This window comes from Lontra canadensis, unplaced genomic scaffold (assembly GCF_010015895.1).
Source record: "Lontra canadensis isolate GAN:19392208 unplaced genomic scaffold, GSC_riverotter_1.0 scaffold61, whole genome shotgun sequence".
Lineage (NCBI taxonomy): Eukaryota > Metazoa > Chordata > Mammalia > Carnivora > Mustelidae > Lontra > Lontra canadensis.
Window position 1 is genome coordinate 5,973,718 of NW_022631055.1, and position 24,360 is coordinate 5,998,077.

General features: G+C 36.6%; 1 protein-coding gene across 34 annotated transcripts in view; it reads left to right on the forward strand.

The window, feature by feature from the left end:
* NRXN1 (neurexin 1) overlaps window positions 1-24,360 on the forward strand; it is a 1,152,783-nt gene that overhangs the window by 1,007,809 nt on the left and 120,614 nt on the right. For 23 of the 34 annotated variants that reach the window (XM_032877800.1, XM_032877795.1, XM_032877797.1 and 20 more), the window contains 2 exons: window positions 5,124-5,213; window positions 6,593-6,912. In XM_032877800.1, the coding sequence (XP_032733691.1) occupies window positions 5,124-5,213; window positions 6,593-6,912 (410 nt within the window). The remainder of the gene's footprint in view (window positions 1-5,123; window positions 5,214-6,592; window positions 6,913-24,360) is intronic. The other 11 variants (XM_032877814.1, XM_032877817.1, XM_032877822.1 and 8 more) reach the window with 1 other exon arrangement.

Sequence of the window (24,360 nt, forward strand, 5' to 3'; positions counted from 1 at the left end):
TCTCTGAGTCCCACCATGAAATTTAACTACAAGTCAAGGATTTGAGTTTTATTACTTCTTGCTGCTTACCTTGATTCTTTGAAATTACTCTTATTCCTTGATGTCTACTGGTTCATACAAAATTGATATTCTATAGTGTGACCAAACAGTATTGGTTAGTAAGAGAATGAAACTATCTGGGATTCAGTCAAAATAAAGAAAGTTGCACTCTAAGTTGAATAACCAGATTTTATTTTTTATTTTTCAGCCCTGGAACCTTGTTTGAAATATCCATTACAGTTAGCACTTTATACCTAAGTGGCCACTCCAGTTAGAACTTGTACCTAGAAATTTATCCCAGTTCTAAGAAGCTTGTCTTTTGTCAAAAATACTGAATCCTGAAACTAATCTAATGTTATGTATTAATTACAGTCCAATTAATAATTAATTAATTTTAAAAAATACTGAATCCTTTCACAATTCAAAGGAAAATAAACCCAAGTTTTACATACTGTTTTGTTGCTTGGAAATTACTTCAACAGAGATGTGTATGTCACTGGTGACATTTTCAGTGGAGGTACCAATATACTTAACCCACATAAAATCAACTGGAGGAAAAAGAAAATAAAAGGAATACCTCATTCTAGTTTTATTAAGGTTCAGGAAGTATGAAACTAAAGTATGTCTTAACTATTCGATGAGAAGTTCTGTTACCATAAACCTGATACATGAGCTCAGTTGATTGCTGTAGTTGATTTGTATGCTTTTTAATAATTGAAATTCTTCTTGTGTCCTTTTAATAATTCCAAAACAAATAGGTCTTTTATAAGTAGGTCATTATTACTTTATCCTTACCTCTGGTTTAAGAAACTTGAAAATGAAAATATCTTCTCCCGAAGATTCACCTTTGGGTTGATTTGAATATTCAGGTGCTGTTTGTTTGTTTGGTTGGTTGGTTTTGTTTTAAGATTCATCTATTTTTGTATTTTTAGAGAGAGAGCATGCACACAGGGAGGGTCAGAGGGAGAGGGAGAGAGAAACCCTAGCAGACTCTTCACTGATCTCAGAGCCCAATGTGGGACTCAGTCCCATGACCCTGAAATCATGACCTGAGCCAGAACCAAGAGTCAGTTGCTTAACCAACTGTGCCACCCACAGGCCCCACATTCCAGTTGTTTCTAATCTGTCCTGTCCATATAGGCCTGCTTCCTTTGACCATGCTCAGAAGTACTATGTAGTATTTCTACATTGCAGCATGTTTGGTATTAGGTCCCAGTCCCTTCCCAAAAGAAAGAAAAGGTCATTGGAAATTATATTTATCTTTGACCTTTCCCAATTAAATTGGTTGTTTTATGTTCTTTATATTACACGCTAAGTTTAGGTGTATATCAAACTATGCAAGGATTAAAAATGAACACAAGCATACCAAATTACTGGTTGTTTTGTAAATGACATATTACTATGAATTTGTAATTCAATAAAATACATTTTGAGCAATTTCTTAAAATAACATACCTCAATAATGACTTCTCATAGGAAGCTTGTTAATGAAAATCATGAGGTGGATGCAAAATGTAGGCTTATTCCTGGTGGACCTAAACAATCTGAGCTATTTTATACTCAATAGTAGAAGGGGTTTAGGACTCATCTGTTAAAAGACATCATCATTACAGCCCTCTATTTAGATGTGTCCTTGTTTGCTTGATAGTGTATTTATATATAATTTTGTCACAAGAGAAGTCATTAATTTTTTATTCTAGTAGAAGAACAAAGACTTTGGAAACTAAAATAAATATATTGAACTGAAGTGAGTGCCCTCTGATTTCCCATCATCCATTACTACAACAAAGACTAAAGTCTATCCTTTGATTTCAAAATCAAATCTCTCTTTTTTTTAAAAAAAAAAGGTCTCTGAACTAGAAGGCATCTGATATTCATGGGTGACGGGATTGTATAGTACCATCCATGTGGCTACCTTTTAAAAAAAATTATCACATCTTTTTACCCCTATCTCTGCTGCCTATTCAATTTTTTCCTTGTTGTTAAGTGGCCTCTTTGTTATTCTTCGGAAATATGGCGTATATGTTGTTTTACCTGAGTCTCATCAAGGATCTTTAAGAGCTATTGTTGGCTTAAATTGTGTCAATCTATTATATTAATTGCTCTGTGAGTACCAAAGGTATGAGAGCAAATTGTATATATCTGTGTCTATATTTTTATGTTTTATGTTTTTATTTGCTTTTTTAAAGCTATACATAAAGAATACACAAAACTGTCAATTCTCTCCACCAATCTTACTTAGGACTTTTCTACTGCCCCTACTAATACTAACTATGATTATTTTTTTTTTTTGTGGCATGAAACAGTTATTATTACCAAGTAATGAATTGACTGTGTGGATGTTCAAGTGACCATCACTAAAGAGATAAAATTATAAATGAACTATGTGATTTTCCTTTGGGAAGTTAAAGGGAGGCTCGGCTAGATGGATCTATTCTCTGGGCATAAGAATTTGCTTTCATTTTCTTATGAATGTTGTTAGGCTGTAGGATGAGGCAATTGTTCCATGGAAGGTATCAGAAATAAAAACAAGATTTCCTTCACTACCTCAATCCACAGACACTTCATAGGGGATTATTTGAGAGGTATCGTGCTAGTACTGAGAATATAGTAAGTAACAGCACACACAGTATCTGACTGTATAGAACTTCAGACTTCAGAGGGAAAATATTTATTGAATATGCAATTATAAGGCCAGTGCCTGTTCTGAAGGACGTGTATCAGGTGCTAGGGAAACATGTAGTCAAGTGTCCTAATCTGACTTGGGGACAGCAAGAAAGACATCCCAAGAAAAATGCTTCTGCTGAGAAGACTCCATTAATGAGTCATGTTTGGCTAAGGGAAAATGGAAATGGGGTGAGAGTGAGGAAGAGCCTTTCAAATAAAGGAACTTACAAGTGCAAAAGCCCAGAGGAAGAAGGAGAGCCTTAGAAAAATTGAAAGAAGTCTCATGAGGTTGGATAGAGGAGAGCAAGGCAGGGGCAGGCATGAGATGAGGAACAGGAAGTAGGAAAGGACCAGATCATGGAACCACTCACAAATCTCATCAGGGGCTTGATATTTTGTCCTAAAGCCAATGAGAAGGGTTATAATAAGCAAATGACATTATTAGATATCAGCTGACATGTGGAGAATAGGTGCAATTGATTGCAGAGATGGCACAGAGAGGTCTGTTAATGTGCTATAGTAGTAACTGGGGAAGAGGCGATTTGGAGCTTAAATTTGGGTGGTATCTGAGGAAATAATAATTTCTGATGATGGAAACACTCTAGCATGAACAACGGCATATGGAACCACCTAATTATAAAGTCATCAGGAGAGTTATAACAGTGTGAATTGATATGAGCGTTGGTGGACAAAGACGTTAATAGAGCAAGGGGTATGTGTCTTTGAAAAGCTATTTCATGTTTGGCTATCAAATTATGCACATAAACATGTTTATCACATAAATATAAGCCAAAACCACATATTCATCATTCATCTCACAGCCTTAAGATAACCAATATCATATCTAATGTGTTTTTCCAAATATAATTTGTATGCAAATTATACAAATTCTTCTGTACACAGAAGAAAACACAAATTGTTCACTCTTTTAAAAACAAACATGGGCCTAGAATTTAAGCTGTTTGTATCCTTGGGGTTTTATTTAGATTATCAGTATACTAAAATGACCCTTAGTTGACACACAACAATATGTTAGTTTCAGGAATACAATATATTTACATTTTAAATTAAGGACTAATGCATGAAACATTATTAGTCAAATAGACATTCAAAGAACAAATTGTTAAGGCCTAAGTGACAGTTCTTTTCTATTTCTCTAGAAGTATAGTATACTAATATAATGGTGGGTTTATTGTGGTAAGTATAGTGTACAGTAGAAACAGTATAAGAAAGTATTTATAAATTATTTTGAGAAAAAATTGTATCTGTTACGTTTCTGAGCAAAATGCTCCAGTCTTTTGTCAGCAGTAGTACCTTCTGGTATTTCTTTCTCCTCTGAGTTCTCTGAGCTTTTGCCAAAACGTCTTAGCTCAAATTCCTTGTTAGTTAATTTTCACAGACTAGAAAAACTTCTTGTCCTATATGCAGCTGAGCACTGAGACAGCAGCCGGGATCTTCCTAAGTGTTTTATAGATCAGGTGTACATTCATCTATTTTCAAGGTCAGTTTAAACTGTGTTTCTATCAGATAATGTTTTGTTCAAAGAAGTGAGGCTCCCATTTAGTTTGAATGTGTGAGTAGGAAGCAACGTTGTGGCTCGTGTTTGTTCCTTAACACTGTCACGTATTATTTAGAATGGTTTAATAAAAGCAGATATTTGAGAGTAAGAGAACATACATACAATTTTTTTTCCAAGTGTTACACATTTCAACATGTAAGCTTTAAGTGAAACTGAAGGACAATAAAGTCACTTTTGTCAAAGCCTTTTCCTGTAATAACATGTTTGGATGATGCAAGATATATTCCCTTGTGATGTCCAAGTGATTGATAAACCGATTTGTGTGGAATATACAAGAACTATTCAGATGTTGTGATAAATGTGTTAAATGAGATGAATAAGAATTTCTATTTTCTGAATAGGACATAAAGTATTCTAGGCCGATTTTAGATGCTTCAGTGTGCCAAAGATGGTATTAAGTTTGGTGTTCATAAATTACTAATCTGGAATAAGAGGTTGAATGTATTTTGAAAACTTAAACCTGTTTCACCTGAACATGTTTAACTAGTTAATAAGAAACATCAAAAAGACAAAACCCTGAGATCAATGGTCATTTTTTGGTAAAGCTATTATATGCTGTTTAAATTGGTTGTTCGGGTCTGTCTATAACATAAGTTTAATAACCTAGCTCAAATGCAGATTTCTAATTTTCAATTAACATAGGAATAATTTTGTTTGCTAAAATAAAATAAATGAATGAATGACAAGTCTGAAACATGAAATGTTCTAGGTAGAACTTTTTAAAATTCCAAATTTCAAAAACTCATGTGGCAACTGTATAGCTCAAGCTTTAAGTATTAACTTTTAACCTTTGACCTTACAGATTTTAACCAATGAAATGTCTCTTTAAACTTTAAAGGAAACAATGATAACGAGCGCCTGGCGATTGCTAGACAGCGAATTCCATATCGACTTGGTCGAGTAGTTGATGAATGGCTACTCGACAAAGGTAAAAAACATTGATTAAAACTTCAAATAAAAAAATAATTTGAACATAACCAAGTAGTACTTCATTGTAACACTAATAAACATAAAAAATAAATTTTCCGTAAAACTAAATTAAAAACAAATTTAAAACAGTAAAATGTAGATAGTAATATTTGCATACCTTGTATAATAATTTCTATACATTTTTAGACGTACCAGCTGTTTAATAATCTTACCCTGTTAACTTAAGGTTAAAGGGACTGTTAAATATAATCCACTAACTCAATCTATGAAGGTACTCACAGCAAGCATTAACCCAAAATGATAAATCATTCATAGATTATATTACATGTTCCAGCCTCTAAATTATTAACTAAAATATATGTAGTTCTGATATCTTTATTATGGTCCTGAAAAACAAAACAAAACAAAACAAAACAAAACTCTTGGTTTAAACTCTAGGCATCTTAAATAGTGGGCAATATGGATTGCCAGTCAAAATGAAGTCCCTTTAACGTTTGCAACCTTCTAAGAGCATTTGAGAACAAGCCCTAATTAAAACTGAACTTAAAGTTGTGTGCATGCTTTTTATGAGCAGAGAGCAATCTGCTAAAACTGGATACTCAATTTGATGATATTGGTACTGTTGCTGAGGATTGCTGTTTGATGGAAATGTGCCATAATTTCTCCATCGGTTTGTGTATCATTCCTGAAGCCGCTTTTTACATCTGAAGCTATTTTTTTTTTCATTTTGTTTTGTTTTAATAGACTTGCTGAAAGCCAATCAGAAAATATTTTTGGATTTTTTTTTGTCTCTGACATGCTCAGTGTAAACCATGCATTTCTTTTCAGTGTGATTGCCGGAAAAATAGAATAATTCAAATAGCAATGGACTTTGCCTTCAAAAAAATAAACATTTTAAAATAATAGCATATATTGTGGCCATTACATGAACTATGAAATTTTTATCATAAATTTACAATTAGATTTAGCTGCTCTAGATTAGTTTCTGTCAATGGTAATTTTAGAATGACAAATACTTGAAATGTTCGATATCTCACATTTTTTTTATTTAAGAATTTAGATTTAAGAGACCAACAGTGTAAGATCTGAGGTAAAAGGGAGAAGGGACCCACTAAAAATTGATTTATAATACGTATCTTTGATTGGTCTTTTAGCAAAAGCACTACATTTACAATAAGTTGAGAATTTACAAGTATTTGCCAATGATTATGCATTTCATGGACACCTCATTTATAAGCAATGAATTATGAGTCAAATGCCTCTCTTATAGTTTATTGCTCTCATTATCCACCCCATGAAAGATCTGTTTTATCATCCTTTGTAGAATGTAGAGTTCACAATCAACATTTTTGCATGTATGTAATATTATTTTTACAGGGCGTCAGCTCACAATCTTCAATAGCCAAGCAACTATAATAATTGGCGGGAAAGAGCAGGGCCAGCCCTTCCAGGGCCAGCTCTCTGGGCTTTACTACAATGGCTTGAAAGTTCTGAATATGGCAGCCGAAAATGATGCCAACATCGCCATAGTGGGAAATGTGAGACTTGTTGGTGAAGTGCCTTCCTCAATGACAACTGAGTTGACAGCCACTGCCATGCAGTCAGAGATGTCCACATCAATTATGGAGACCACCACAACCCTAGCTACTAGCACAGCCAGAAGAGGAAAACCTCCTACGAAAGAACCCATTAGCCAGGTGAGTACGTGGATTTCATTCCTTTGTTTTGGAACTGTGGTTATGAAAGTGGGCTTTTCTACATATATGTCTTTTCTAAAATGGGATTGTTTCTGATCTCAGGTGCTGTGGTTTTCTTTGAGTCTTGCTTAGTATAATGTGCTCAGTTTGAATGTGAAATGTTACATACTGTTGATTTGAGATTTGCTGCTTTGTATTGGTTGTTAGCTGCTAGCTTGATTAATAACCTTGGTCTAGCCCAAGCTGAGGGGACCGCCTGCTAATTACACAGTGTTTTCACTTTTTAAGTTAAATAAACAAGTAAATTAGTGAAGTATTTGAAAGGCCTTCTTTGTTCAGTCTCAGCACATCATCAGCATAAAATAAAACAAATTCGAAGAGAAATTGCTTACAAATTTCTGTTGTATTTTGAAGTGTTCAGAATTTTGAGTTGATAAGCGCGTGGTTCCCATAGTGAATGATAGGTCTACTCTTTTACTATTGTTGAGGGGGAAATTTTTATTCTACCCTTCAAGTTTCTTCTGGCTGATATTAAGAAAGAAATTGATGTGAGGCAAAGTAACAGAAGGAGAAAAAAAATTTGATTACATGTACACATTCTCAATAATAAAATTGAGACCCATAGAAATGACCAAGGTAGTCAACTTTTATACTTTTTTAGACAAAGACAAATATATCTATAAGAAATTTACATGGCAAAGAAATCTTAAGTTTGGAAGCTTCTATTAGTAAGGGGTTCTAAATAGGGTTTGAACTGGGATAATAAATTAGTAAATGTAGGTAGGTTTATTTATAGAGACTTCTTGGCTCTGCATTTCCAATGTCTGGTTATATGGCTCTCTCTTTACCTCCTGGTATAGGAGGACACCTTTAATCTGGAAGATTTATTTTCTGCTTTCTTAAGGCAAAGGGGCATCATGGTGTTCTTGTACTGGCTGTTCCTTGGTAACTTTAATTGAAACTAATCACTCTACCTAGGCCCCCACACTGTCTATGAGAAAAATGCGCTATTAGTATATCAGAAGACTTTTTTTGTATTGTATGTGATTAACTGACCTCACCTTGAATTCACTTCAATGAGCTTATGTCTTACATCTAAAATTTTGAAAAACAGAATTTTTAAATGCCAAACTTTTACAAGATGGAAGTGTAATAATTCAGTCAAGGTATAATTAGTGATTTCCTACTATGTATCAAGCACTGGTATTGCATCATTGAAGAATAAGAAACAAACAAACAAACAAAAAAACTACATGCCTCAGAGAACACTATTAGAATGCTATAGGCATACTATTAAATGCTATTAGATCCCTAATGACATTTATAGCCTTTGTATATATTCTGTTGTGATGTCTTTCAGAATTATGTGTTCTCCTAGGTCTAAACTGATTGTTTTCTTTTGTTTTGTTTTTAACAGTGAATGAGTATATCTAGTAGTTGCCATATAAAGCTTTTCCAAATACATGATCCTAACTTCTAGGAAACTGCATACTAAAGAAGCAAGAATGACAACAATTATTTTTACATTTATTTTATTTCAAGTGTTTAAGATAGACCTAAGTGTCAAATTTGGAAAGAGTAGAAGGTAAATTCTGTTCATATCAGCACCCTATCTACTGACGTATGTTTACCAGAGAAAGAAAAAAAAAATTCTGATTTTTACTTTCAATAGGAAGGAGTGGGAAGAACAGAATAGAGAGAAAATATCTTAGGAGAAGAGAGATTCTAAAAAATTTAAAGAGATAGACTGTAAATTCATAAGTGTAGTATTGCATTTGATGTGCCTTTATGTGCCTGCCTGCCTTCCCTCCTTTCTTCCCTCTCCTTCCTTCCTCCTTCATTCCTTCCTTCTCCCTTTTCTTCCTCTCTTTTTCAATCTCTCTCCCCCCCAACCCCTCCTTTATTTTTTATTTGCCTTTGACCACAAAGTAAAATGAGCTGTCTCCCTGGTTGTTCATCAGTATATATTTACTGACCATTCTACATGTGTCATACATTGTCCTAAGCGGTGGGGATTCATTAGCAACAATGAACAAAAACCCTTGTCCTTATGGAATATACATTATAGTAGGAACGTGTGTTCATATAGTATAATCTTTCTGTTCATTTTCTTTATCTTGTTTCATTAATCAGATTGTTAATAATAAAATTCAGTCCCTTGGATGAAGACTTGTGACTTTAGAATTTTAGACAGATTTACGCATCTCCATCAGCTCCATTTGATAGTCTTTACTGATATTTCACTAATGATTTGTTATTATGGCTTTTGGTTTATAGTTTATTTAATAATAAACAAGTTATTAAGATGGGTTTGATATAGGAAAATGAAACAAAGCACTTTATAGATGATTTCTTTTACATATAATAATTCATAAGAGGACATTGTGGGAAAATCAGAGTTGGCAATGTTCCTAGGAATAAAATTTGAAATAATCAGGGATTTTTCTTAGTAGTCTTATTTTATCACTAATGAGATTACAGCTGCCTAAGTTCCTAGGGAAACCAGATGTACCCCAAAATAAGGAAAGACTTATCAACCTTTCCTAGAATGTATTTTACCAATTAGTAACTGGTATATATTAAGAAGTTCTGTTTTTTGAGAAAAAACATGCAAAATTGCTATTGCATTTGCAAGCTCAATACGTAGAAGAGAAAAAATAAAAAGTTATGCATTTTATAGTATTAATATAAAAGGAAAATAGTTAACTACCCATTAATTTCCAATGAAAAGAATCCCTTTTGTCATAAGCTATTACATGTTTAAAGACAGCAGTGGTTTATGGAAGTAAATGAGCTAATCAATTAGCGATTATTTGGTTCATTTGAGGAGGTATTGACTTAAATAAAAGATTACTAGGTTCATTAAAAAATAGATATTTTAAATCTTGAGATTTTTAACAGACCAATAATGGCAATTAAATAATTTGGATTAATATGTCACAAATAGTCAATTGTGACAACAGTGTTTTCAGGTTGGACCAATAAGTTTTAAAATGATCTTTGATAATGAAATGTATGTGATTTCAGGAAATAAGTTCTACATAAATGGAAAAACACTACTAAAGAAGAAAGCAAATTATTTATTTTTGAGTAACAGAGTAATTTATTGGAAATTCTCTTTACCTCACAATTGGTTTTGTTTTATTTTATTTTTTCAGTGTTCCAAAATTCATTCTTTATGCACCACTGACCCAGTGCTCCATGCAATACGTTCCCTCCTTAATCCCCACCACCAGGCTCACCCAGCTCCCACCCCCCTCCCCTCCAAAACCCTCAGTTTGTCTCAGTGTTCATAGTCTCTCATGGTTTGTCTCCCCCTCCGATTTCCCCCAACTCACTTCTCCTCTCCATCTCCCAACATCCTCCATGTTATTCCTTATGCTCCTCAAGGAAGTAAAACCATATGATAATTGACTCTCTTTGCTTGACTTTTAAAACCGTGAAGAGATCATGGATATATGTAGAATTTAAATTCTTTGTTCAAATTGTCAAACTCTTGGAAGGTTAAAATTATGAGAGAGTGATTTGTAACGCTATTTCCAGGAAGGTAACCTTTGACCCATTTTTGCAGATTGGATGAAACATCTTCCTTTAAACCCTCTCTGTAGTGGCCATATCTGCCTGCTTTTATCAACTGCCTTACTAAATTGTGTACCAAGAAGGGTCATTTCATTTTTCAAAAGCCACGCTGGACTGTTTTCTCAATCAAAGTATATTTTCCTCAGTGATAACACTGAGCCACTTAAGCTACAATGGCAATGTACCTTGAGGTGGTTGCATGTTTTAGAACTATGGAAACAGATTTTTGGCCAAGCAAAATTAAATTGAATTCATTTCAAATAGATGAGATGAGATTTGTTCAGCTATCCTGCATACACGGTAAATGGTAGGGGAGAAATGCATTTTCATTTTTTACAGAGTCAGAGAAATTTTATAAAAGAGTATTTATCAAAGTGTTATCCCATAGGATCTTGTTTACTTTCCTACTTATATATGCTTTAAAAAATGTTTTTCTGCTGAATGATGATCAAATTCCAGACTGATTTTTACTTTAGAAAGATACAGTTTATATCATGAAATAATGAGGACATTTGCCAACTTTCCTGAGTAAATGGCTCTTAAAAATGTGAGTACAGGGTACCAAGGTGGCTCAGTTGGTAAAGCGGCTGTCTTCAGCTCAGGTCATGATCCCAGGGTCTTGGGATCAAGCCCCGCATCAAGCTCCCTGCTCAGTGGGGAGCCTGCTTCTCCCTTTCCCTCTGCCCGCCACTCTGCCTACTTGTGCTCTCTCTCTCTATCTCTCTGTCAAATAAATAAATGAAATATTTTTTAAAAATGTGAGTACAACAATATTAATGGTACTTTTTAAAGTTGTACTTTTTAATGTGCTTTATATAAGGTTTATAAAATTTGTTTTACTTAGAATATTTAATATCTAAATGTTTCCATAAGACCTGCTCATCTTAAAAAAGAGAAGCTTTTAAAACCAGGAAAAATTAATATGCACACTAGTGTTTAAGATCTGAGAGAGAGAGAGAGAGAGAGAGAAAGCTTTCTCTAGGGCAACTCTCAGAAGGAAAATTGCAAATAATTGCTGGTCAAATTTCTCGGAATGCTGAGAGAAATTTGGGATGAGGGGCACGCAAGATTTTTGGCTTCTAAATGTTCCCTCTTCTGAATAATCTGGCAATGTCTTATAATATATATAGCTTTACATAAATGAGTAAAAGTAAGCCAGCCTTGCAAAGGGCAATGTTCACTCCCTTTGACTGCAGTCTGTAAAGAAAGGAAATTAAAGCTGTGCTATTTCTTTTACGTTCAAAATTATAATTATTCATCTGTTCTAATCTTTTGGCTCTTTTTTTCGGGACTGTTTTACAAGCTATATACACACTATATATAGCACCATAGTGATCCATAGAAATGCTTTTTTACCTAGAGGAAGTATAGGAGAATGGAAAGAACAAAGTAGATCATGAGACATATTTCCACTTTGAGCACAACCACTTACCTTGTTGTGTAACTTAGATGGGTTGGTTCCCGTGGCTAAACTTTGGCTTTATTACTGCTCTAAGTGGGTTAACTATGAATCTCTTGAATTGCATTCAGCTCTGAAATTTCACTGATACTAATGATGATGCTCTTAATTATGTCTTCTGGTGATTATTTTAAAGCTTAGATTTCACCCTTGACTTTTACACGGACAGATATGCATCTCGGTTGGCTTGATAGTTTGGCACCCCTGGTGGACCAATGTGATTATTAATACTATCCCTTTTTGAGTTTCCAAGGCTTCCCATTTTGATCTATCTATTGCACTTTTCTCTTACAGCATACATCTTTGTGAAAAAAATCCATCTTTGTGAAAAAAACTCATACTTCATAAGAATAGTAAATAGTGAGGCCTTGTCCTTTGCATTCAGAGCAGTAACTACCTCTGGTATCCTTACCTGGTTTTAAGAATCCATAGCCTTTTTCACCTTCTTTTTATCTTATTTCAAAAATCTTGAGAAAGGAGAGAGAGTAAGGCTATGAGAGATTCTGTTTTTTGACCAGAGGGACTATGGTTTGCAACTCCTACAAGAAATTACAGAGTAGGGCAGGATCAGTTAACATGAGTGAAACATATGGGAGGAATTCTGGGGTTCTAGTTGGGCTTTTGTCAGAGTGGACATGGCAAACCCACTCACGAAGAGGAACTGCTGAACATTTAAAAGCATTGATAGGTTGTCAGAGACATGCAAATTTCTCATATGAAGTGTCCTCCTGAATAGCATCGATTCCTATGGAGTGTTCTGTAAAGAAACCCAATTAACGTTCAAGCAAGAAAAGAGTATTTGAATATATTGGGAGACTTCTCTTGTTTCCGGGCAGCACTAGAGATGCTCCTGAAAAATTAATGCTATTTTTTTGAAAAATGTAAGCAAATTGCACACATATTTCCATGAAAAATGTTTAAAACTAACAAAATACATTTTGTAACTTCAAAAACAAAATTTTATTTTTTATTAAAAATATTAATTAACCTCAGCTGTGGCTTCATTATAAAAAAAAATAATAACATTACTTATAATTATGTGTGTTCCTGAGAACCACTCTGCATTTTAAACATACTGGTGACATGAATAATTAATTTTATTTTTGCTAGTCCAGTCATTCTGCTGAATTCACGTACGTGAATGTATATTTTTTACAGCACATTTTAGTGCATATTGAAAAGAAAAACACTTGGGTGTAGATTTTAAAAATATATACAAAGGCATAGTCTCCTGAAACTGATGGTGCCGGGTAAGAAAACTATAATTCATTGTAATTTTAAATGTAGGTAAGCAGCTGCTACTTAGAGGTTTTCCCCCTCATTGCTGGTTTGCAAAAGTGCCAGGATATATACATTTTAAGGAATTTATGTTAAGAATGTTGTTCTGCTTGGTGCATTTTCTTTAGGCTCTGGAACTTTTACTAGATAAAAAGGTGTCCTCTTGGTGGATGTAACCTTGGTTTTGAGACGTCTTCAGACATAGGTAGTTCTAAACAAATATATCCGCCTATCCATCAACCATTCATCCATCCATTCACTTAACACGTGTTTGCTGAGCATTTGCTGTATACCAGCCAGTGTTCTTCAGACTTGGAAATAGAGCACTGAACAAAATCAGGCTTTTCTGCACAAAGCTTTTATTTTAGTTAAAGATGAACAAAAACATTAAATATGCACAGGATGATAGCACTTTCAGGAAAAAGGGAGAATAGGGGATGCTTGTACTGGGAGTGGGTGGGCATTAAAGGGCTATCCTTTGGGAATAGACATGCATAGATTATTAGTGGTAGAGGCATCAATCAGAAGAGTAGCATATTAAATTTGAAACTTAGATCCAGGAGGATCATACCCTGTATGGATTATGCTAGTGGCAACCAGGTGCTGTTGTAGGAAACTAGAACAAAAGTGACACCAAGATTTATCTTCTCTCTCTCTCTCTCTCTTTTTTTTTTTTTGTTTAAATGAGGGCTGCCCTCAGGCTGGGGCCAAGGCCTGGTCCACGTGGGTGCAATGTGGGGCTCCCAGGAAGACACAAAAAGTGCAGTTGGAGCACCCAGAGTATGCAGAGTAGCTTCAGGTATGGGGAGGCAGTACATGCAGGTCCTCCGGGAGGAGCAGGGGCAGGATAAGCTGGGTTGGGCTGAGCCTGGGGGCAGCTCAGATGATGGTCGAACTAAGACGCAGGCACGGCTGCCAAGACCACTCTTTCCAGAGGGAGCTGTCTCTCGGGATCTTGGGAGTTCTATAGGCTGGCAGAGGAGTTCTGGGGTGAGAAATACTTTGGTGCACTGGACCCCAGACTCAGGAGGAGGTCTGGCTCAAGCCACCTATGAAGCAAACTTCAATCCTTTCTAATGCCACCCCCAACTTCACTCAGAGTAACAAAGAGGTGGTACCCCCCACCTAGGGGTCTGGCCCGGTCTAAAGGAAGAGGCTCTGGCCCAAAGGTTCTGTAGAGTTGGGACCATTTAAGGTCAGAACCAGGAGGGAATTGTATATACTTGCCTTGTGTGTTCCTATGAACATGAGACTAATAAGCATCTTGTTAATCAGATCAGAAGTATAATCAGGGATGCTTGGGTTGGGCACCCCACTCTTAGTTTCAGCTCTTGTGTGATCTCAGGGTGGTGGGATCAGCATCTGTCAGGGTCTCCACACTTGGCTCAGAATCTGCTTGAGATTCTTTCCCCTCCTTCTCCCTCCCCCTCTGCTCCTCCCCCTGCTTAAACTCTTGTGCTCTCTCTGTCTTATAATAAATAAATAAAATCTTTAAAAAAAAAGAAGTATAATCAAATTCTAGGGTATATATGTGTACTAAGAAGAAATGAGGGGCACCTGGGTGGCTCAGTGGGTTAAAGCCTCTGCCTTCGGCTCAGGATCCTGGGATCGAGCCTAGCATTGGGCTCTCTGCTCCCTGGGGAGCCTGATTGCTCCTGTCTCTCTGCCTGACTCTCTGCCTACTTGTGATCTCTGTCTGTCAAATAAACAAATAAACACATAAAATCTTAAAAAAGAAGAAGAAGAAATGAAAACTCAGAAAGTATGACTTGGTATTATTATTGTTACTCTACATGTAAGAAAATTGAGAAACTCCATAACTTATCCAAGGCTATACAGCTCGCTTCTGTTTAGAGAATTTTGATGTGATCTGGTCCCCTGCCCTTAAATATGGGCAGAGCCTTATTACTTCTTGTCCTCTCATGTCCTTACCCCATTCATGTGATCTCCACACAAGGGTCACTTTGCTCTTTCAGAAACGAAATAACAGTCAAGATGCTACTTTCTTTAATATGTTTAGGTATTTAGGATAAAGGGCAGCTTCCTGGGGATGTTCTCTAGAATCCAGCCTTCACAACCATCCTCCTGGCTCTCTTCCTGGAAGGCTTATCCCCACTCTTCCTCCCCACCCTTCTCTCACCTCGCCTTCTGATTACCCATTCACAGTGACCTCTAGAGGTCATGCATTTCACATCTCTGTGTCCTTATTTTGGAAGGTGGGGGAGAGACAGTCAAGTACCTGCCAAAGTGAGTAGGATCTTTGAGACAGAAAAACAAAGCAGGCCACTCCATACAGTTTCCACGAGTTGTATTCAGGATACCTTACTAACAGGGGGATCCGTTGGAGAATGAACCTGTTACACAATCATTCTCCACTACTCTGGACCTTAGCCTACCAATTGAATAGGGTGAGGACATGCAAAAGGGCCTTGTAGTGAGATCACAGGGTTTGCCTATACCTCAAAGGACTTGTATTCATCTAACTGAGACCTAACATTTAATTAATCTTCTGGTACCACCTGTGTGTCGGGAAGGGGAGAGTTCATATTATCTTTAACAAATTTACGGAGGGTCAAGGCAAGCTTTCCTCCCTTCTGGCCCTGGTGGGGACCATTTGTAAGGCATGCAAATCAATTTCCAAGAGGTCCTGGAATATGTGGCCTCAGGGAAGTGAGTGAGCAGGGGTGAACAAGATAGAGTGCTAAAGATGGAGTCAGAATTGTCAGCGCCCAGCAACTCAGCATGGAAAGCCCTTTCATTTCTTCACCTTCCTATTTCTTCCTTCATACTCTGTGGTTTCTCCGGGTCTGATTCTGCGTAGTGGGAAGAGTCTGAAGAGGTAACACCAGTGTCGGCTATTAGGGGGCAGTGTCACATAGTGGTCAAGGGCATCAACTCTGGAAGCCAGAATGCCTACCTAAATCACAGCCTTACTTTCCCCATATGCTAGTTGTGTGACCCTGGGCAAGTTATTTAGCCTCTGAATACCTGTTTCCCACCTATAAAATGGAGAGTATGGCTTCACAAACTTATACTGAGGATTAAATGAGTCAGCACGCTGTATGTACCATATAGAATTACTGCAATTGGCAATTTTTTATTATCAAAAAAATGGAAGTTTCATATGGTTCATCCTAGAATATAAAGAAGTAAAAAAAGTGTCTAACACGTGTAACCATTACACACATGGTACTTTTGTGTAGAAAGCATTCCGTAGGTGCAACGTGTAAATTAAAGCTGTAAAGCTGTTTTCTTACTTGAAAAGCTATTTTCCCTGCCCTTGAAGAAATAGCTCCTGCCAAAAAAAAAAAAAAAAAAAAAAAGAGAGAGAGAGAAAGAAAAAAAGAAATTGTTCTTAGTTGATGTTTCTGAATGAAACCATCTATTGTGTGGCCTGTACAGAGCAGAATTCTCTCTTGAGTGAGGTGTTCTCCACAGGGAGGCAGCACCATTCCCTTGGAAAGTCTGTGTGGGATGGGGAAGGGCAGGTAATCAATCATTCATGGGGAGAGCTGTCATTGGCAGTTAATGAGAGAGGGCCATTAAAGCTAGACACTCTCCTGTGAAAAACTACCCACTAATCTTGATACCCTGCACTATTTTACTCAACATCCCACCACCACCCGCAACAACACGACTTCAAATTATTGTTGACTGAACAGCCCAGAAATTCCCCTGTACTTGTTTCCCAGCTATTCTCAGACAGGAGCTAATTCAGAGTATGGTACCATATTGCAAATATGATTTCTGTAGCTGTCCTTGATAACACGTTTTGATTAAGAAGCTTAAAAATTCATGATATACTCCTTTTTCAACTTGGATATGAAAAACATCAAGCACTTCCAGCTGTGAGTTACACTAAACCAGGTTTGGGATTCTTGATATAATCTCTTTTGATATAATCTTTATTTGCATTGGAGAAATAGGATGATGAGACTTTGTATCTAAAACTTCAGATGTGGCAGTAATTTCAGTATTTTCTCAGAAAGCACTGGTGAGGTTGGCACCTTTTCTAATATTTCTGGTCTCAGTTGTAGGGCAAAGGAAAATATTTTTATGAAACACTTAATGTCAAAGTTGCAAGATGATAGCCTTATTTTCTTGTTTAAGTTTTGATCAGTATTGTAAATAATTTGGGCCATAATAGTATGTGAATTTCTGGTTTTCAAATACACAAGTATTTGTATTATACCTGTTGATTTATTCCTCTTTTATTTGTAGTAATAATTTTCACTGAGGGGAAGGAGAAAGCAAATCATGAAAGCTTTAAAAAAAAAAACAGGTTAATTGTGTGTGTAAGCACCTGTATGTATGTGTATGTGTGTTAATGGTGATTGGTTTTTCCTTCATGATAAATATAAAACAGTAAGCTTTGTTCAATAAAGTAATGTCAAGATTAAATTTAAAACTCTACAATAATTTCTAGAACCAATATTAGGTTTTCTTATCTGCTGGCATCACTGAAAATTTACCCAACAGTAAAAGATATATTAACAGCATTAGGCTGGAACCTCAAGAGAATATTTAGCTAATTCATCTGCCTTGATACAGCACTTACTAAACAGATTTCACTGTGTTGTCATCATCATCATTCTCTTCACAGAAGATCTCTAGCAGAGAGATAACACCAATATTAACCAATGGTTTCTCCACCAAGCATTCTAAATGGTAATTAAACAAAATAAAACAGCAGCGTATGCTTGTGTGTGTGTGGGTGTGTGTGTGTGTTTTGACCATGGTATATGTTCCCTATAAATCCACAAGTTAGCAAATATCTTTTGTATGCCTAACATATAAAATGCACTTATCAGGGTATTATATTCTTAAGGATGAGGGTGACATACATAGTGATTTCGGGTTTTATAACCAGAACCATTTCTCAGACATTTAGATTATTAGTGAATCCATACATAAAATACAAAGTGCTCTAACTCAACAATGGCAAAGCTTTTGTACATAACAGATGCATAAACTATTATTAGCAGCATCACCAACATAATTGAAACTCAGAAACAAATTTAAAGGAGGGAAGATATTTTCATCCCTTTTTAATAACAAGCATATTGTAGCGACACGCTTATATTACTTCACATGTCCTAAATGTAGGCAGTGTGCTAGACACTTCCCTGGTTTTGGAATTTCTCACAATCTCTGGAAACCTTCTTCTAAAATAGATGTTGTCATCCATAGATGGTGGCCTGGCCCTTTTTGTCCTGTTTCAGGATTTTTCCAGTCACGTGGGATCTAGAGACTCCCCCTAAGAGGCATAAGGGAAGCTGAATCCTCTTCATCTTAATATGGAATAAATACTGGATTGAGGAAGCCCTAGTACTGTCTATTACAATGTAGGAATAAAATATGAGCCAATAATAATAAAAACTTTAAAATCATGTTTATCTTGATGACAGATTTTTTGGGAATATCAACTACACTTGCATAAGCCAGGTTTTGGTGTAGCATATGGCTTAATATCCTTGTCCCCAGTGTGCCACCACTCTTCTTCCTTCTTTGCTCCCTCCTGTTTCTCCCCCCAACCCCGCCCTGCCTTTCTTCCTTCCATGTGCTAGTCCCTCTTTTAGGCACTACATATTCACACATGAGGACCCAAATTTCAAAGAAGAAAAATGGGCCTGAACTTGGCTAAGGCAACTAGGTGATAAATACATTCTACTATCAAGTCTGTAAGCCTGGTGGGCTAACCACATGAGGAGTCTCTATCTGCTCTACCACATTATACTGGCTCTTATGAGGTCTCCACTAAATATAGGCCAGCTTTTAAAATTCAGCAATAAATGGAACACTTGAGGGAAATTTATTTTCATATTTTCTACACCTCTAAGTTTATTTCTACAGCAGCTATCCCTGAATACATATCAAAAGCTTGTGTGCATAGCTACAGAATAGTATAGGTACTTGTGCTGATGAATCCAAAATGAGTATCACTTTCTCTTAGAAGAAAATAGAAAATATCTATGTTCCATTAAAGGGAAGTTCTCTGGTTCTAATGCCCATATTTCAAAAATGAAAAGGGTTCATCAAGATTCTTTCAAATTTTGTGGTGACATTCCTAAGCCCAACTTTTCCAAGCACAGCATTAATGGCCATTAGTAATAATTCTAGACAAAGTCAGCATAGAAACCCATCATAACATAATGGAAAAATAAGCCATCACAGAGTAGCCAAATGACCCACTTGTTCTGTTATGAACTGATGGCTTTCTATTGTACAAAGTAAGAATTTTCCTTGTGGTTTCAGTACAGGTTTAATTACATTTGTGACTAAAGTTTTCCCTGTTTTATTCAATTGCCTTTTTGTCTTACACAGTCTTTTCAGTGTGCCTTTCCATTTCATATTGTTTGGGAACTTTATTCAGAGAAGGAAAACAAACAAACAAACAAACAAAACCATGTAGAAAGCACCTAAAATTTGTCATTGCTATGTTAACAGTTAACCAACACAAAATTCAGCTTCTCTAAACACAAAATCCAAGTTCCTACCTTTTTAGTCTTTTGTGTGTGTTGCCCCCTCTAACAGCGATATTCCTATTTCCTCCTTTTTTCCTGTACTACGACCATGCCTGTGATCTTATTAAAATTGACGCTACATTTGTAAAGTTCTAGAGCTTTGCACATCTAGATGGTACATGATTTTCAACCTTGCATTTCACTTGAAGCTTTTCCAAACAACCCTCAGCAGAATGCATTTCCTGTTTTCCTAGCACTTGGAGAGATTATTAGACATTCAAATAAATAGATAAGTCATCTATCTATCAAAGCCTACAATCTTTACTTTAGTTATCTTTTGGACAAGTATCTTCACCTCAGGATCTGTGTTTTATTAATATGTGTAAACTTAGCACCTCACTGGGTGCCTACTGCCAAGTGGACACTTAGTAAACACGTTTTGAGTAAAGAAATTAATGATCACACAGAGTGCCAGCTCCAGAGCTGAGACAAATACTGTGTTGCCTAGTCTCGAGTTTCCCTGGATTGATCAGCGTTTGTAGAAAATAAAGATGGTACACATATGAAGGGAATAAATGAAATAGTTTCCTTCAAATGCAGAGTAAAGAAATGGTATTAAAATGCTGGTTGTAGGGTTTTTGAACATTTTATATGTATTTATTTAAGAGAAAGATATGGATGTGATTTACAGGGGCACAATTCTCATTTCAGTTTGTACTACTGACATTCACATTAGTCCAGAAAGGAAGCTCCAGTAGTTGTTCCTCAGGTGGAAAGGAGAAGGGTACAAAACAGTACAGTTGTATCTTTCAGGTCACAGAGTATCTGGTGTAAAACCATCTTCCAGATATTAGTGGGGTATCTTGTTTAGAGTATTCTGTTTTATGTAGGTGGGAGCAGTGCTGATGATCCCTCTTTGGGGGTATAGTTGTTACTCACATAATTTAGAATTGCTGACACATCATAATGACAAAGGGCAGGCTGACTTTTGATCAGATTTATTACTGTTTTTAATTTCTCCACAGCAAATCACTGTCCCTTTTTTTTTTTTTTTTAGCTTTTTAAATTTCTTTTAATTTTGGGAAGGGGAGTAACAAATAGAAAAGGCTAGATGAAGTAGCCACAAAGTTTTTTCCTCCCCAAAAAACATTTCTGGTCAGAAACAGTTCTGAATCCCTGCTCTTTAAATATAATGAATAATTATTTAACTATGGAGAACATTTGAGAAGGGAGAAAAGCATGTATATAATTCCGTGGTAAGCGGTGCAGAAAGCAGGGGCTACTGTTCGATTCATTCGATGCGTCGAGTCTTGCAGGCCAACAGCTGCTGGCTTTCCAGGCATTGCAGGTGACAAGGAAAGCTGCAGCTTTTTCCACATCTGGATCAACATCCTGCTTCTTCAGAAAGAACCTGACCTCTCTCACTGTTGCCCATGGTGAGCCAGTCATACTGCTCACATCTCAGGCTTGTGCAAATAGTTGGACCCTCTTCAGGAGCCAGGAATTCACATTTCCCAGTAGTTTGTCTGACTTTTGATATTTCTAGCCAATTTTGATGAGGAATAAACAGGTGAAACTATTTGGAGAACAATAAGGAAGTCTGATGAGATGAGACCCATTACAGGTCCAGTTTGTACCAGAGACCCTTGACAATACTTCAAGGAAAGCTTGTCACAGGCTTGATACTTAGATGTTAACTATTGCTGGAAAACAGATGGAGCTGCGAAAACTGTATAAATCTTCCACAACTTGTGATGGGTTTGCTAGGATGTCCTGACAAGTTGAAAATATCCTTAATCAAAAATGTGTTTAATATACCTAACCCAGGCATCTGGGTGGAGTTGGTTGAGCATCTGCCTTTGGCTCAGGTCATGATCTTGGGAGTCCCAGAATCGAGTCCCGCATCAGGCTCCCTGCTCAGTGGGGAGTCTGCTTCTCCCTCTGACCCTCTCTTGCTCTCTCTCTCTCTCTCTCAAATATCTTTAAATAAAAGAAAGTACACCTAACCCACCAAACGTGATAGCTTGCCTAGCCTACCTTAATGTGCTCAGAACACCTAGCCTAGAGTTGGTCAGAATTATCTGGCACAACGCCTATTTTATAATAAAATATTGATTTTGCATGTAGTTTACTGACTACTGTACTGAAAGTGTAAAGCAGAATGGTCGCATGGGTACAAAATGTATGGGTTGTTGACCCTCATGATCGCATGGCTGACTGGGAGCTGTGGCTCTTTGCCACTGCCCAGCGTCACAAGAGAGTATCCTACCACATATCACTGTCCCAGGAAAAGACCACAATTCAAAGTACAGTTTCTACTGAAAGCGTATCACTTTTGCAACATCATAGAGTCATCATAGAGTTGACTTGCAGCATCATAAATTGAACAATCAAAAGTCAAAGACCATCTGTACAATGTTTTGAAAAGATAGTCATTGCCACGTTTAAGCTTTTAAAAACTGTGATATTTTCATAGGCAATTTAAAATGAGAACCAAGTACAAAGAACTAGATAAGTAAAAGAAGAGATTAGAGCCTGCTGGCATAACACTAATTGGACACAAAGACTTAAATGAAGTTTGGGGAGTGGAGTGAATTCCTGATGACAGACAAATCTAGACAAAGCCTAGGAAATGTCAGAGGAATTTATTCCTGCTGTGTGGGTTACTTGAAACTACAATATATTTAAATGGGTGGTACCTGAAATTGCAAATAATAACATTAATTATAATCTGCTCTTTTACACTATTTTGGAAGCTAATAGCAGGATGCTGGCAAAATTCACTTTTGTGCTTTGTGGTATGTATGCAAAACAAGTGGGGATAATTGGTAAATTATTTTCATTAACATAATATGAGCACATGAAAACAAATCAGTGTGTTTTAGAAGATAGAACATATAAAGAGCAACAGTCCCCCATCCATCCCCTCTCCACTTCCAGTCTTATTCCCCAGAGATGATATCTTTTCATAATTCTTTCAGTAATTAGTTTTACATCTCTAAATAAGTTACTTCCATTTGTTTGTTCATCCCTTTTATACAATATTTATACAATTTCCAGTATGAAAACTGAGGATTAACTCCTGCCTTTAATCCCTTCCTTTTACTTTTCTTCTTCTCCACTGAATTATATATAGAGAGGTTAGTTGTGGTTTTTTTTTTCACTTTAAGTAATATATGTACATCTCCATATCTCATTCTGTTAGTTTATGACAATATCTTTTGAATGTCCACATTAAGTATGATGAAGGTATTGTATTCCTCTCCTCTTCCTCGACTTTTCCACATCTCACCATCTCACAGTATTTCCAAGGATGTAATGTTAACATCCTGTTTGGCAACCACAGCCAAATGTCCCATATTTTATCTATGAGGAGGCTGAAGTGGAAAAGCAATAAAGAACATTTAGGTTACCATTACTACATAAATAGCATTAGATACAGTCTCAGTTCTGCATTAAGATTACATTTCTTTTCTTGTGAGTCCAATATCATATTACCTGGACTGCTCGAGGGGGGATTTTCCCAGAATCAAGGGCAAATGGATTTCCTTCCATTCTATCAATTGCTGCAAACTGGGGCATTTTGTTTGTTTCCTGTTGGGACTAGTCTTCCAGAGTTTCATTTTTCTAGGAGTTCCTCAATATTTTTCTTTTTTTCTTACATGGCTTTCCTTGTCTTTGTTGTATCATCCCCCTAAATTCCCACTTTAAGGTCATACTTTCAGGGATGCCTAGGTGGCTCAGTCGGTTAAGTATCTGCCTTCAGCTCAGGTCATGATCTCAGAGTCCTGCAATTGAGTCCCACATCAGTCTCCTTGTTTAGCAGGGAGCCTGCTTCTCCCTCTGTCTGCTGCTTCCCCTGCTTGTGCGCTCTCTCGCTCTCTCTCTCTCTGACAAACAAATAAAATATTTAAAGATCAGTCAATTAATCAATCATACTTTGAGTTCAATCAAACCCTCCCTCCCTCTCTCCTCCACCCCTGAGATCTCCTGTCTGGGCTTTCTTTTCTTGAGTACCAGTCTGCACTGGTTGTTCTGGAATATGACAGGAGACCCTAGTCAGGTTAATTGGGCAGAGTGCATAAGTGGCAGACTTTTCTTTGGAGATGGAAGACACTGATCCTAATGCCAGAATGAAGAACATCTGCAGTAAGACCTTGACATTTCCCTAGACCATTCCTTTGGCTTTCAAGAGAATGGTCTGGATTTTCATTTATTGGTTTTTGCTTTGGGGTAAAAAAGCCACTCGGTTCTATAATTTAGGTGGTTATATTAAAAATCTGTTCCTGTATTGGGGTACCTGGGTGGCTCAATCGCTTAAGCATCTGACTCTTGATTTTGGCTCAAGTCATGATCTCAGGGTGGCAAGATGGAGCCCCACATCAAGCTCTGCACTAGGCATGGAGCCTGCTTAAGATTCTCTCTCTCCCTCTGCCTCTCCCCACTAAATAAATAAATAAATAAAATAATCTATTCCTGTGTAACAAATTATCCTCATAATTAGCAACTTAAAATAATAAGCATTTTTTTCTCTCAGTTTCTGTAGCTTAGGTGAATCTGTGTGAAGCTTATCTGGGTACCCTTGGCTCAGGGCCTCTCGTAAAGCTGGAGTCTAAATATTGACCAAGACTGCAGTCTCATTTGAACCTTTGACTGAAGGAGAGTAGA